The sequence below is a fragment of the Oncorhynchus masou genome, chromosome 18 (genome assembly GCF_036934945.1).
Source record: "Oncorhynchus masou masou isolate Uvic2021 chromosome 18, UVic_Omas_1.1, whole genome shotgun sequence".
Classification (NCBI taxonomy): domain Eukaryota; kingdom Metazoa; phylum Chordata; class Actinopteri; order Salmoniformes; family Salmonidae; genus Oncorhynchus; species Oncorhynchus masou.
The window spans coordinates 27,484,062-27,498,890 of NC_088229.1; the positions used below are offsets into that span (position 1 = coordinate 27,484,062).

General features: G+C 39.2%; 1 protein-coding gene across 2 annotated transcripts; it reads left to right on the forward strand.

Moving 5' to 3' along the window:
• Window positions 1–2,279: 2,279 nt before the first annotated feature.
• LOC135504318 (NAD kinase-like) lies at window positions 2,280–14,608 on the forward strand. 2 transcript variants are annotated; one of them, XM_064922755.1, is made up of 10 exons: window positions 2,280–2,740; window positions 5,396–5,525; window positions 7,411–7,516; window positions 8,060–8,145; window positions 8,296–8,398; window positions 8,578–8,714; window positions 9,293–9,392; window positions 11,361–11,518; window positions 11,807–11,889; window positions 12,304–14,608. In XM_064922755.1, exons 1-10 carry the CDS (start codon window positions 2,664–2,666, stop codon window positions 12,449–12,451), a joined length of 1,128 nt encoding a protein of 375 aa, XP_064778827.1. In that variant the 5' UTR covers window positions 2,280–2,663; the 3' UTR covers window positions 12,452–14,608. The 2 variants fall into 2 exon arrangements, with proteins under 2 accessions (XP_064778827.1, XP_064778828.1); XM_064922756.1 differs by having other exon boundaries at window positions 8,299–8,398.
• The last annotated feature ends 221 nt before the right edge of the window (window positions 14,609–14,829 follow it).

Consider the following 14,829-nt stretch of genomic DNA (forward strand, 5'->3'; position numbering starts at 1 on the left):
TTTGACTTAAATTGGCTTGAAAATCTGCGGCAAGACTTGAAAATGGCTCTCTAGCAACGATCAACAACCAACTTGACAGAGGTTGAAGAATTCAAAAAAATATATATTGTACAATCCTGGAGTGCACAGCTCTTAGAGATTTGCCTAGAAAGACTGTAATCGCTGCCAAGGTGATTCTAACATCTATTACCTCGGGTGTGAACACTTACAGTGGGGCAAAAAAGTATTTAGTCAGCCACCAATTGTGCAGGTTCTCCCACTTAAAAAAATGAGAGAGGTCTGTAATTTTCATCATAGGTACACTTCAACTATGACAGACAAAATGAGGGGAAAAAATCCAGAAAATCACATTGTAGGATTTTTAATGAATTTATTTGCAAATTATGGTGGAAAATAAGTATTTGGTCAATAACAGAAGTTTATCTCAATACTTTGTTATATACCCTTTGTTGGCAATGACAGAGGTCAAACGTTTTCTGTAAGTCTTCACAAGGTTTTCCAGCAACGGCCCCAAAACAGCTCTGCTCTAGAGAAGATCTGCATGGAGGAATGGGCGCAAAACACCAGCAACAGTGTGTGAAAACCTTGTGAAGACTTACAGAAAACGTTTGACATCCCCATATTTTTCTTTCTTTTTTTCTGCTCTTTTGCACACCAGTATGTCTACTTGCACATCCTCATCTGCACATCTATCACTCCAGTGTTAATTGCTAAATTGTAATTATTTCGCCTCTATGGCCTATTTATTGCCTTACCTTCCTACTCTTCTACATTTGCACACAATTTGAACATTTTTCTATTGTGTACGTTTGTTTATGTGTACCTCTGTGTTGTTGTTTTTGTCGCACTGCTTTGCTTTATCTTGGCCAGGTCGCAGTTGTAAATGAGAACTTGTTCTCAACTGGCCTACCTGGTTAAATAAGGGTGAAATATATATACTGTATATTTTTTTTAATGAGTGAAAATCAACACAACATTATCTAAATGGATTCACTGACACAGTAATAAGGCTTTGGTCTCCAGTTAACCACAATGGGAAAATAAGTCTCTTACATTTGTTTAGTATCGAAATAAGGAGACAGGAGTTGCATATTTATAGACTGTAAAAAAACATAATTGTTATTGTCAGTGTAAAATAGTTTGCATTTCACAAGGGCCATTTTTGTTTTAGTGTCTGCTGTGCTGATTTGACTGATGTGGGCAAGAGAATGCCGAGAAAGTTGTTTGATCTGCAGGCAGTGACATGTTTTAGCCTTGAAAGTGTGACCAACACACTGACAATCACACACAGGCAACCCCTCCCCCTTTCTTACACACATACACACACTTGTGTTGTGTTGTGTGATTCACCTCTAAAAATAAAAATTCCATCTTCTGTCCAACTCATCTCCAGTCATTGGTGAAGAAGTCCCCCCCCCTCAATTTGTTGGGCATGGTGTCCCATGTTGACTCCAAGGCTTCCCACAGTTATGTCAAGTTGGCTGTTCTCGTTGCAGTTCTTGACAAAAACCAGTGCGTCTGGCACCTACTACCATAACCTGTTCAAAGATACTTAAGTCTTTTGTCTTTCCCATTCACTCTCTGAATCACATACATATATAATTCATGTCTCATCTCTCAAGTTTTAACAATCCTTCTTTAACCTGTCTCCTCCCCTTCATCTACACTGATTTGAAGTGGATTTAACAAGTGACATCAATGAGGGATCATAGCTTTCACCTGGATTCACCTGGTCAGTCTATATCATGGAAAGAGCAGGTGTCCTTAATGTTTTGGACACTAAGTGTAGTGTGTCTGTTATAATGAAGAGCAGTCTTTGACAGGCACTCATTTTAGGGTGGCCCTTTTCTGTTATATAGCAAAATATTTGTTTACCATTTGTTTCATTGTTAAACTCTTCTAAAATGTGTCTATTTTAATACATTCATGGAAGTTTTTTTATTCGGCAGAGCATTATGGGGTAGTTACATTTTTTTTTACTGTATATGCCCAAGGAAAAACATTATAATACTCATTGAATAATATAAAACAAACAACAATTCATAGTACTTATTCCTCATATCAAGGAAGTGTAATCCATCTGTAGTGGTCCTATGTATGTAATGTTCTCAGATTAACTACTTTTAGGAAGGACTAACCCGGGAAAGTCCACTTGAGCATTGTTCTATAACATCTTAACACAGCCAGCCAATGAGAGAGTTGTCTTCCCTTAAAGGGGAGGGTCTGTAATTGTTGTAGGCGGGGCTGATGATGATGTCATTCTATCAGGTCTGTTTTAAGATGAGTGAGAGGTTTGGGTCACCGTCAGAATGCAGAGTAGAGATTTAGAGTTAATATTTACCCAAGGCAATCCAGGAAGAAGTAGTGACAACTGTGGCTTTTCTGGTGGTTTGATGAAGGATAGATATTGAAGGCAGTTTATAGGAAGACTATCAACAGAATTCAACTTCAGTGGTGAGATCTGCATTAGGTGCTTAAATACAACTTGAATTAACCACTAGATTTTTTAAAGAATGCTTTAGGCACACAGAGACTGTACAGAGCAAAATGAGTTGTTTTGCTTTAGATAGTGGAATCGGTAGACTGAAGAGCAGGTAGCTAGGCATAACCAAGCACAGTCTGTCAGTGCTCTCTCCACCCATCTCTGCTTGAAGAAGCATCACATGCAGACAGCCATGAAATTCAACCAGTGTGTGCAACCGCAAGCTCCGGAGAACAGTGACAACAAAGTGTGGAAATGGTGAGAATATTCTCTCTCTCTGTCTTTCTTTCTATTCGGCTGACAGGCTTTCTCAGTAGGAACATGGCTTTACCAGTAATGTTTGATGAGTGAAGTACTAACCTGCATTGTCCTGTAGTGTCAGCATAGTAAATGTGATTTTTTGCCTTTTGCTTTTGGTTTGTCATTAGGTGACATTAGGACCTGAAAGACTTATACCTGTGTACTAGTATCTATGGTATGTACAGATAGTATCTATCTGTAGAGTATCTATGGTCATATGGGTATGATTTTACTCTCATTTGTAAACAGTGGAATTTAAAATGAGAAGTACTATTCCTAGATGGCTGGCTGTAGGTTGAGGTTATAATGAGTGACTGTTATTTGTAACTAAATGAGCCATACCACTGACAAAAACACAGGCACATTGTGATATAGTCCATATTTGGTCTTTGTAATGAAACAGGGACTAGGGTTTTGCCAACCTGTTTAGCCAGACTTTCTCCAATGGGGGCAGGGGTGTGGGTGAGGGTTTGCCTGTTCTGATATTGGCTTATAACATAGGCTAATTGTGTGCTCACTTCTCACATATGTCACGCAAACACATGACATGTTTTTAGAAAGTACCTTTCGTAGTAAAACCCAATGTTACGTTTTGTAAAGATGTTTTCTCATGTATCAAAACTTTAGCATCTTTTTATATTTTTTTTGTAGCCTATTTCTGTGTGGAATTGTAATTTGTGGCCTTTCATGAATAGAGGTACATTCAGAGAAAGTCATGAGTTGGGTTGTGTCTTCGGTCTGTAATGGTTTGACACAAGCCCCCACCTCACCCCACGAGCACTAATAACTGTGGTGCACTGCACACACCCTCTCTGGCTAACTGACTCTGTTGTTGACAAACAGATACAGTGGGGCAAAAAAGTATTTAGTCAGCCACCAATTGTGCAAGTTCTCCCACTAAAAATATGAGAGAGGCCTGTAATTTTCATCATAGGTACACTTCAACTATGACAGACAAAATGAGAAAAAAAAATCCAGAAAATCACATTGTAGGATTTTTAATGAATTTATTTGCAAATTATGTTCAAATGGCTCTCCTATGAAGTCGTGACCCGCGACATACGCCTAGTTTCCTGAAACGATTCACAAATTGTTTTACTCTTACGTCCCTGTGGGAATCGAATCCACAACCCTGGCGTTGCAAGCGGCAAGCTCTACCAACTGAGCCACACGGGAACTATGTCTCCTTTACAGTGTCAGTCTTATGGTACCAGAAGCCAAACAATAATAGATTAAGCAGTGTAGTGTGTAATGTAGTAAGCTGGTGTTATCATGTGTGGTCCATCGCTTGTATTTGTACTGTTGTATTACTGTTTTAACACATTTTGTATGTAAAACAAACCTCTGTTTCAACAAAAGAGTATCTCATCCTTAACAGTATCTCAAAAGAATAATTTGATATTGTACAAGGACTACAAACTACAGCCCAACTCTGGTTTTCCCTCAATTAGGTTACTTTGTATGAAGGCCTATAGATTAGTTTTTGTTTTAATCGACCATTTGAGTTTCAAATTAAGGTCACGTGTAACCAGCTCACAAAGTCGACAAGGACTGCTAGAGCTAATCGCATGCATTATCTAAAAAATTACAAGTAGCCTTACTTTTAATGAATGATGACAAAGTGCACATTCTACCACTGTATCTGTATGCTCCGTCAACTAACACTATTCCACAAACCTCTCAAATGTACATGACACTGGAGATTACATCTGGACGATAATTGTAGCGCGATTCTCGTTAGTATCGTGGCAAGGAAACAATACACGAGCGGAGTGAACTTCTTTGGGAAAACAGCCTGAATGTTTGGAACAAACATAATTATGTTGACATCCAGTGTCACATTAATTTATTTTCCAAGCTATAGCACACAATATTTTATATAGAGCAGGTTTTTTAAGAACCAAAGAGTTCGGTCTGCTTTGTGTTTACATTTTTGCCATGGAAATAATATTGTGATACTGGTATCGTCACAGCCCTAATGGAAATTTGAAACAAATACAACAGTGAAAGATGACAAGAAAAATTCTTATGACACCAAAGCATTTCAATGTGTCGCCTTCATCAGGTTGTTAATTCCTGCACTTTGGTTGGAATGTGAGGTCACTGTGATGTGTTTATGTAAATGTATGGTCCCTTCTTGACCCTGCTGAATTCTGAGGCTGCCAGTGTTACTAGACTAAGCCCCAGCCAATAATAGGGTAGGTATTAAGCAGCTCTGCATCTTATCAAACTGGTAAAAACAAACAGTATAAAGAAACACTGAGCCAACAAACCACAAGAGCTCAAAACATGGTTACTGAGAGCTCACCATGCCCAAACTAGAAATGTTCAATACCTGCAAAGTTTACAGGCTACAGTAGTGAGAAACCATGAGAGAATTACAACTGTTTATTCACCTCAAAATGTCGAGAAGGACTCGTGTAATACTACAGTTCTTAGCTGTAGGTTTACAAATGGTTCTCCATCAAAATTGTTGTTTTTTATTATTATTACGGAACAGCTCTTTGTTGCTGCAATCCCTTTGATCAAATGATTAGTGATTAAAATATACAATTCATTATTACCCTTAAAAAAGGTATTGATTACCTGTGGTCTTTCTTTCTCACCACTCAGGCACATTCAGGACCCAGCCAGCCAGAGACTGACATGGAACAAGCCTCCCAAAAGTGTCCTTGTCATCAAGAAGATCCAGGATGCCAGTCTACTGCAGCCTTTCAAAGAGCTCTGTGTGTTTCTCACAGAGGTAGGGCATTTGTATTTTTTGCAGTGACCCACAGTGTGCAGAGGCTCTCTAGTCTCAAATTATAGCTACCTGCACCTTAGCGGCCTTGATGGGTGTGTGTAGTTCAGTTTCATTAGAAAGTCTGCCATTAAGTCCCTAAAAACAGAAATATTAGTGACTGAGAATATATTTAAAAATTAATAATTGTATACTTACACCTTACAAGAAAGTAAAGCTGCTTGTAAACTGTACAGTCTGAATATTGTTTCGACCTATTAGTCTTCTAAAGGGTAATATGAAAGTATTGGCATTACCAGGGTTCGCACAAGGTGCTTGAGGTGGTTAAAGTACTTGAATTTGGCAGTCTGATATTCAAATACTGGAATGACTTGAAAATCAGACATTTTCTCATGTTGGTACTTGAAAAGTACTCAAATTTAAAATGAGGAGAACAGAAAATTACGAAATACGTTATTGGTCTTGCAAATTCATTTCCAGGTAGACTACCAAGTTTGCGTTTACTCAACCCTTTTATTTGGTTAATTATCGTTTACCCACTTATTGCATTCCCAGCATTGATCAACGCTCAGAAGGCTTCTTGATCTGAGTTCTAATCACGCATTACTCTGCGAACGAGTGGAATCATTAATTATGTATGTATGCTCGTTATGTTCCCCTGCTCCCCCGAATTTTCCATTTTAGCAGCACATTCATTCACCACTCTTTCCAGCGCGAAACTTCGCCCACGATATAGGCCGAGAGGTGAAACGAACTACCTCAGCCCAGATCTACAGCGGCAAGTAGCAAAGAGATGCTGTTGACAATTCTTCTAATCCCTCGACTCCTGCCGCGTCAACAGACAAACCCCACACAACCCACCCTGACTCTCTGAGAATGAGTGTACAACTGGTAAATAGTCACTGATATTTCAGTCAGAAGTCTAGCTAGCTAGGTTGCTCAAGGGCTCTGGCTATTAGCCAGGTACTGTAGCTAGCTATGAAGATGACGCTAGTAGTACAGTGGTTCCCAAACTTGGTGTCCGGGACATATGTTTAAATAGGGTCCCCTGAGAGAGTCTTTAATCTTATCAAACACATTAAGAACTTGTTTATCTTCAAATGGGTATAGAATACACAATTTTAGAGTCAACTAAGGGCCTTTTACAGAATTCAATTTCATGTCATTATGGGTTGGGACAGCCTGTGGGACCTAATTTAAAGACAATTTAAATATAAAGACAATTTAATAATATGTACACTGAACAAAAATATAAACACTAAATGCAACAATTTGAACGATTTCACTTAGCTACAGTTCATATAAGGACATCAGTCAACACCATCAGTCCTCATTTATGTAGTAAATAAGTAGTGAAACACATATTATTTGAGTAGAATTTGTAAGGTATTGATGAATAGTAAGTTAGTGGGTTTTTTCATGAGGTTGTAGTGATATACTGCCATCTGGTGGCAACTAGAAACAATTGCATAATAGGAACTATTACAAATTGATTGTCCTTGAAGATAAATATTTGTGCTTGAAAAAGCACTTGAATGTCCTTGAATTTTTAGCATTTATTTTTTAAACTTTTATTTAACTAGGCAAGTCAGTTAAGAACAAGTTCTTATTTACAATGACGGCCTACCCCGGCCAAACCCTCCCCTAGCCCAGACGACGCTGGGCCAATTGTGCACCGCCCCATGGGACTCCCGATCACGGCCAGTTGCGATACAGCCCGGGATCAAACCAGGGTCTTTAGTGATGCCTCTAGCACTGCGATGCAGTGCATTAGACCGCTGTGCCACTCGGGTGCCTCAAAATTTGACTTTTCACTATCTGTACAAACACTGCATTACATGTGCATGTTGCTAATGCATATGTTTATACTTGTGCGTTGTTCTAACAGAAAAACATGATTGTTTACGTGGAGAGGAAGGTTCTAGCTGACCCAGTCATCCAGGCCGATGAGAGCTTTGTGGCCGTCATCCAGAAGTTCTGCACCTTCAGAGAAGGTGAGGAGACCATTAGAGGACTGGGTCGTATTCATTAGTGCACAAAGTAGCCCTTTTTTTCAACAAAAAACGAAAATGCATTATCTTATGGGAGAAGTTTAAGTAGTCCCTCCATTTTTTGTCAGTTTTTTTTCCATTTGGTGCCTCGTGAATACAATCCTGAAGGATGATAGATTGATCTGATTGACTCTATGTAGCTAGTAATGTAGGATCTTAATTTGAGCCAGTATGCTACAGGAGGAAAATAATCCTGCAGCAACAGGAACTGTGAATTATTATGTGGATTATAATTAATTTATTATTTTGTAGGGGTTAATACATTTCTGTTAGGGAAAATCAAGTCTGAAATTTCAAATTGGAAATGAGAGATTTTAGAAGCCTTTTTAAAAAACTCAAATGCATTACAAGTTTGCATTTTCTGCTTTGCAGGAAAATTCTCAGCAACAAAAGTGACTTGTCAGGAATGTCTATGAAACTCTCACTTGAAGTAGTATAGCTTTCTCTTACGGACATGAACCTAATGTGTCTGTATGCACACCGCAGATCTCGATGACATTTCCAATCGAGTGGACTTCATCATCTGTCTTGGTGGAGATGGGACCTTACTTTACGCATCGTCACTCTTCCAGGTATATATTTACTATTCACTTCTCCAAGTAAAGTAAACATACTCATTTGTCAGTTTTTGAATATACTGTGAATTGTAGTAAAATAAATCTTGATTTTGCTTGTTTTCATAGCTTGCTTGTGTGTGTATGTGGTGATGTGTGTTTTCTCAGAAGAGTGTTCCACCTGTTATGTCCTTCCACCTGGGTTCTCTGGGCTTCCTCACGCCTTTCAACTTTGACACGTACCAGTCTCAGGTCACCCAAATCATTGAGGGTACGTCTTTAGGCTTGTCCTTACCCAATTTCAACAACAGAAGCCTTACTCTCTTATCTGTATGCTGGTGGCTGTTTACACGGCACAAGTTGTGCTACAGATAGCATTTCTAACTACTAGGTTCACATTTACATTTTACATGCTACTCTTAAACAAAAGTTTGTGTGTCTGCTGAGCAGGTAACGCCGCCATCATCCTGCGCAGTCGCCTGCGAGTGGTGAAGGAGAGCCGAGAGAAGAACGCCCGGGTGGACAAGAAGGGCATCATCATGACCAACGGAGACAGCGAGGGCAGCCGCAAAGCCATGCAGTACCAGGTGAGCGCTAAACAGTACACTGGACTGGTATGTTACCCCAGTATTATGGTTAGTACCACAATAGGTTCCAAGCATCATGATGACGTGGAACATCTCAGTCAAAGGACTCATTGTCTTTATTCTGGTAATGTTCCCACTGTCACAGGCCTGACCTCCGTTCCCAGCGGCATGATAAAATACCAGAAAGGTCTAAATGTACAACCTGTTTTGGGGATTGTAGGGTGATAGCAATCCTTCAGGTCTAGTTTCACTTCCTCCTTATTTGTTTGAGGTAGTCTATCACATGGATTTGTTTCACTGCTTTTCTGTAGTTATAGCAATGCCCCCCATGTGCTTCTATTTTGGCCTGGTGCTATCATCTATCATAGGGTTGATGTATGTGGGCTATGTGGGGTGTTTGAGTTTTGATCGTAGTTCATTATGCATTTTCATCATACACACAGTCCCTGCTTCCTGCTGAGTGGGCTTTAACGAGTCATAACATAGGGCTGGGTTCAAAAAGTATTCCCAAAGTAACTAACAACATGGCTAGTGGAGTATCTCTGGTAAACATGACTCTGGGTTTCCTGGTCCAACAGGTGCTGAATGAGGTGGTGGTGGACAGAGGCCCGTTCTCCTACCTTTCCAACGTGGACCTCTTCTTAGACGGACACCTCATCACCACGGTACAGGGAGACGGTGAGTAGTAAACCCCTATACCTGCTGCTACTGGGTTAAAATACATGTTTTACCCCATCGGCATGGCCGATTAATTAGGGCTGATTTCAACATTTCATAACAATCAGGAATCACCCTTTTTGGATGCCGATTATGGCCGATTACATTGCAATCCAGGAGGAGACTTTGTGGCAGGTTGACTACCTGTTACGCGAGTACAGCATCAAAATAACCTTGTGGCTGCAAGGAGCCAAGGTAAGTTGCTAGCTAGCATTAAACTTATCTTGTAAAAAACAACTATCAATCTTCACATAATCACTAACAACACATGGTTGATGGTTTTACTAGGTTAACTAGCTTGTTCTGTGTTGCATATAATCAATGCGGTGCCTGTTAATTTATCATCGAATCACAGCCTACTTCAACTTCGCCAAACGGGTGACGATTTAACATAAGTGCATTCGCGGAAAAAGCACAATTGTTGCAATAATCTACCTAACCATAAACATCAATGCCTTTCTTAAAATCAATACACAAGTATATAAACCTGCTAGTGTAGTTAAAAGAAATTCATGTTACTGGGACATATTAACTAGGGAAATTGTGTCACTTCTCTTGCAGTCAGGGTATATGCAGCAGTTTGGGCCGCCTGGCTCGTTGTGAACTGTTGAAAGGCCATTTATTCCTAACAAAGACCGTAATTAATTTGCCAGAATTGTACAGAATTATGACATAACATTGAAGCTTGTGCAATGTTACAGTAATATTTAGACTTAGGGTTGCCACCCGTTCTATAAAATACGTAGCGGTTCCGTATTTCACTGAAAGAATAAATGTTTTGTTTTTGAAATGATAGTTTCCTGGATTTGACCATATTAATTGACCAAAGGCTCGTATTTCTGTGTGTTTATTATATTATAATTAAGTATATGATTTGATATTTGATAGAGAAGTCTGACTGAGCGGTGGTAGGCAGCAGCATGCTCGTAAGCATTAATTCAAACAGCAGCTCTTAGCAATGCTTGAAGCACAGCTCTGTTTATGACTTCAAGCCTATCAACTCCCGAGATTAGGCTGGCAATACTAAAGTGCCTATAAGAACATCCAATAGTCAAAGGTATATGAAATACAAATGGTATAGAGAGAAATTGTCCTATAATTCCTATAATAACTACAACCTAAAACTTCTTAACTGGGAAAATTGAAGACTCATGTTCAAAGGAACCACCAGCTTTCATATGTTCTCATGTTCTGAGCAAGGAATTTAAACATGAGCTTTTTTTACGTGGCACATATTGCACTTCTACTTTCTTATCCAACACTGTTTTTGCATTATTTATCAAATCAAATCAAATTTTATTTGTCACATACACATGGTTAGCAGATGTTAATGCGAGTGTAGTGAAATTCTTGTGCTTCTAGGTCCGACAAATTGAACATGTTTCAATTTTTATTTGAGACTAAATTGATTTTATTTATGTGTTATGTTAAGTTAAAATACGTGTTCATTGTTCATTCAGTATTGTTGTAATTGTCAATTATTATATATATATATTTATATATAAAAAAATCTGCTTTTTTTTGGTCCTCCAAGTATCGGTATCAGCGTTGGAAAATCATAATCGGTCGACCTCTAGTTTAGATGCTGTAACTGGTCGTTATACTATGATGTTTATACGACTGCTTACTGCTTGTGTACAACCCACGAGGGAGATATCTGTTCAAATACAAACATAATACTGATGTTCTATTAGTGGTGCATACTGTTGCAGCTCGCCTTGTTGGTAGATTTGGCTGAGATGGCAAAGTTTAGTCTTTGCTTTGCTATCTGTCCTTCACTACTTCCTAGTAACTCCCTTTCTGAAAGCCTCTCAGAATGTCAGAAGTATTTCCGTTGTCTTGGGGATGGTTTGCTGTGTTTTGAAACTTCTTTCAGCTTGTTGTTGGTGTTTTTAGGCTTGGGTGTTGGTGGTGTTTGTGTTGTCTCAGGTGTGATCGTGTCGACTCCCACGGGCAGCACTGCGTACGCGGTAGCAGCCGGAGCCTCCATGATTCACCCCAACGTGCCGGCCATCATGATCACCCCCATCTGCCCCCACTCACTGTCCTTCAGACCCATAGTGGTGCCTGCTGGGGTGGAACTCAAGGTAAACACACACACACACACACACATTCATACACACACATGCATTCACCATACTGCCATTATCAATTTACTTCTCCTCTCCAGAAAATTTGTATTGAACAGTACACAAAGGTAACCAATGACCAGTCTGACACACAGCTACCACAATGCGTACTCTTTCAGTCACTGGTGATGCATGGCAATGAGGACATTGCTTATAATACACACTGACATTTACTGCTAGACTTTTGTTGTCTTTGACTGGTCGTTCATCTGGATTCCTATCTTCTGTTCCATCTGTCACGCACAGATCATGCTGTCACGTGACTCCAGGAATACAGCCTGGGTGTCATTCGATGGGAGGAAGAGACAAGAGATCTGCCATGGAGACAAGTGCGTGACCTTTTGGCCCCTCAGTCTTCGCAACCTCCCCCCTAGTCAAAATACCACCAAACAAAAGCTGATAAACATGGAAGATAGCCTGATGAACTCAACCCAAAGCTCATCTAACTCCCGCAAAGTACCTGAATACACAGAATTGACCAGTTTCATGTACTCGAGACAAAAATTGCACATCACATGATGTTCTGTAGTGGTTTTCCTTCATGCAGCCAGAGATAATTATCTTCCTTGTCGCTGAAATGCTGGCAGACCATTGATATACCAGTAACAGAGGACTCCTTTTAGGAAGTTAGTCAGCCAGTTTCAAGTGTCTCCTTTGTCATTGTTTGGGGGGGGATAACTTGCATGCCTCCCACTCATACCTGATTGACTGTAACGTTTGCTCTTTTGTCTTTTTCTTTCCAGCATTACCATCACTACTTCCTGCTTCCCCGTTCCCTCCATCTGTTTCCAGGATCCCATGAACGACTGGTTCGAGAGCCTGGCACAATGTTTACACTGGAATGTGAGAAAGAAGCAGAACCACTTTAGCTCCAAGGAGGACGTGTTCTGACGCCAACAACCTCGCCTCCCCGTGACACCATTCTCATAGTACACCATAGTACACCATTCCAGATGCACAGATTCTGTGCAGTTCTTCAAAAATCAAATTCGATCTTTACAATACCTGGACAAGTGTTTAACATACCACGGCAAAATGATATAGCGATCCTAAATCTGGAACGCACCCTTTGACTTCAGTTGGATTCCATCAGGTCAATTTGCAATCAACATCCTCTGGAGATTAATTTGTTTTGGTTCTAGATCATCCCTTACTGTTAAGAATTTCACACCCTTTTAAAAAGATTGTTGAAATGGTATTTTTATGCCAACAACCAGATTCTCATGTCTGACTGAAAACAATCCAGGTTAAAGTTAACCTGTTAGACAAAGTAATACTGAGCTACGGATCAACCCCAAGCTTCTCAACATATAACACAGATATAATGACTGTTGTCAGTGGGGACTTTTATCAAGAACCAATGTTCTTGGGGATATGGAGTTGAAAATGTATTTTATAGTAATGATTGAAGTTTTGATACAATCCCTAAAATAAAATGTATTATTACTACTTCAGGAATAGCAGAATTGCTTCTACTCTGCAATAATGAAATAAATGTATAGATTGTGCCTTAAACTGGTAAATTATATTATCATAATCAATGAAGGTTTACATAACTTTCATTTTCTTAAATCGGATTTACATCTTAGTGCAGGTGTAACATAACCATATCTTCAGTATTCCTCATATTCAAGCTTCTCAAATGGCTTGTACAAATGTTAATCTTATATTAATGTTGTGTATCTTAACTAATCTGTCTACAACAACAACGCTGTGGTGTCTGACCGTGTGTAATGTCAAAAGAGTATGGCACGAACATTAAGAACTGAAGTCCATTCCAGGTAAGATGAGACCACAACTCGATGTCTTCATAGCCTTTCACTATAAAGCCATAGCTCTACTATGTTATTCGTTTCATAGTCAAGTGGGATGCATAAGGTGATTCCATTGTAATTCTATTGTTTACAATCAAAGTGATTGTGAGTTTACAGGGTTTTTATTCACCCCGGGTTTTTGAGTTTTGTTTTTGCTTTTGACATGGGAGGCCAGGTATGTGGACTTTCGCCCATTAATGAATTATTGAATAATTAGTTCAGTTGGTGAGGTGATAAGTAGATTCTGGTGTAGTGTCTGGAAGGACCTAAACCCTGCTGTGCCACTCCAGGACCAGGGTTATCAACCCCTGACCTATGGTGTCTGACTGTTATTGCAGTATGCTGAGAGATTGAAGGCATTCAGATTCTACAAGGTAGTGGCCTGCCTTACCAAATGAGACTGCAACACTCACCCCACTTATTGACAAGCTCTGAAATACCGACTTGATAAAATGTTATGGTGTGAGGGTTTTTCTTCTATCTTACAGACAAATTATAGTGTACGAGTTTACTACGTACATTGTGTGTGTTGGATGGGCAAGTTAAATTTCCCCTGATGGAAAAACTGGTCTAAGCTCTGTGGATACCAGCGCACCACACTCTGCAAGAGGACCAGGTAACTCTAGTCAATCAATCATTCCTTATTTTCTCATTTATGATGCTTGATATATTTATTAACCAGTTTACACTATGATTGCTGAAATATAAATCTCTGGTACGTTTTTGTATATTGATATGTATATGATTAGTACAGTAAGTCAGTTTAACTATATCTATTTTCTCAAAGTAGAAAAACAAATGTCCCCTTTCAATGGAATTTGGAGTGGAGTCTTTTCAAGTTAATGGCAGTCCCTTCAGTTGTTAGGGAGATATAGTTTGGAAACATAAGGAAGAAATCTATTTGCCTTTGTATGCTACTATACTTTATTTTTCAGAGAGAGTACAGTGTTTTCTCTTCTGAAGTAAAGGCAGTTGTGAACTTTGCCTTACAAACCAGTTGCACTGAAATCATGCCAATCATATAAACTTCCCTCAATGTGATATATTTTGTGGGACCTTTTGGACGAAGGACCTTATTCCTATTGTTATTTCTATGTCAGTTATTCTCTAAGTGCTTCTCACTTTAAACTGTTTTGCAGACTTCTCCAACTCTGAGAGCCTATCACTTTGTAAATATTGTTTCTGAAATAAATTATATTTTTTCCAGAGCACTTTAATAAACAAAGAGAGCCAATCTATTGTCAGTACGTGTTCATTTTCAATTGGTTTCGTATTATTTTGTGATCCTTGTTGTAACATTAATGTGCTGCATTTGTCATCCAATGAATTCTACCCCTTTCATGTGTGTCCAGGAACAAAGAAAAATGGAACCCACAATTTGAGGAAGTAATATCTTTCACAGCAGTGCACCTCTCTTCCTTAATTGTAAAATTTTTAGTAAGCAACAAAGGAACT

Coding starts and splice junctions, on each gene's coding strand:
- LOC135504318 (XM_064922755.1), top strand. CDS start 2,664: ATGCAGACAGCCATGAAATTCAACCAGTGTGTGCAACCGCAAGCTCCG. Junction 2,741..5,395: donor GACAACAAAGTGTGGAAATG/GTGAGAATATTC, acceptor CTCACCACTCAG/GCACATTCAGGACCCAGCCA. Junction 9,393..11,360: donor CACCACGGTACAGGGAGACG/GTGAGTAGTAAA, acceptor GTGTTGTCTCAG/GTGTGATCGTGTCGACTCCC.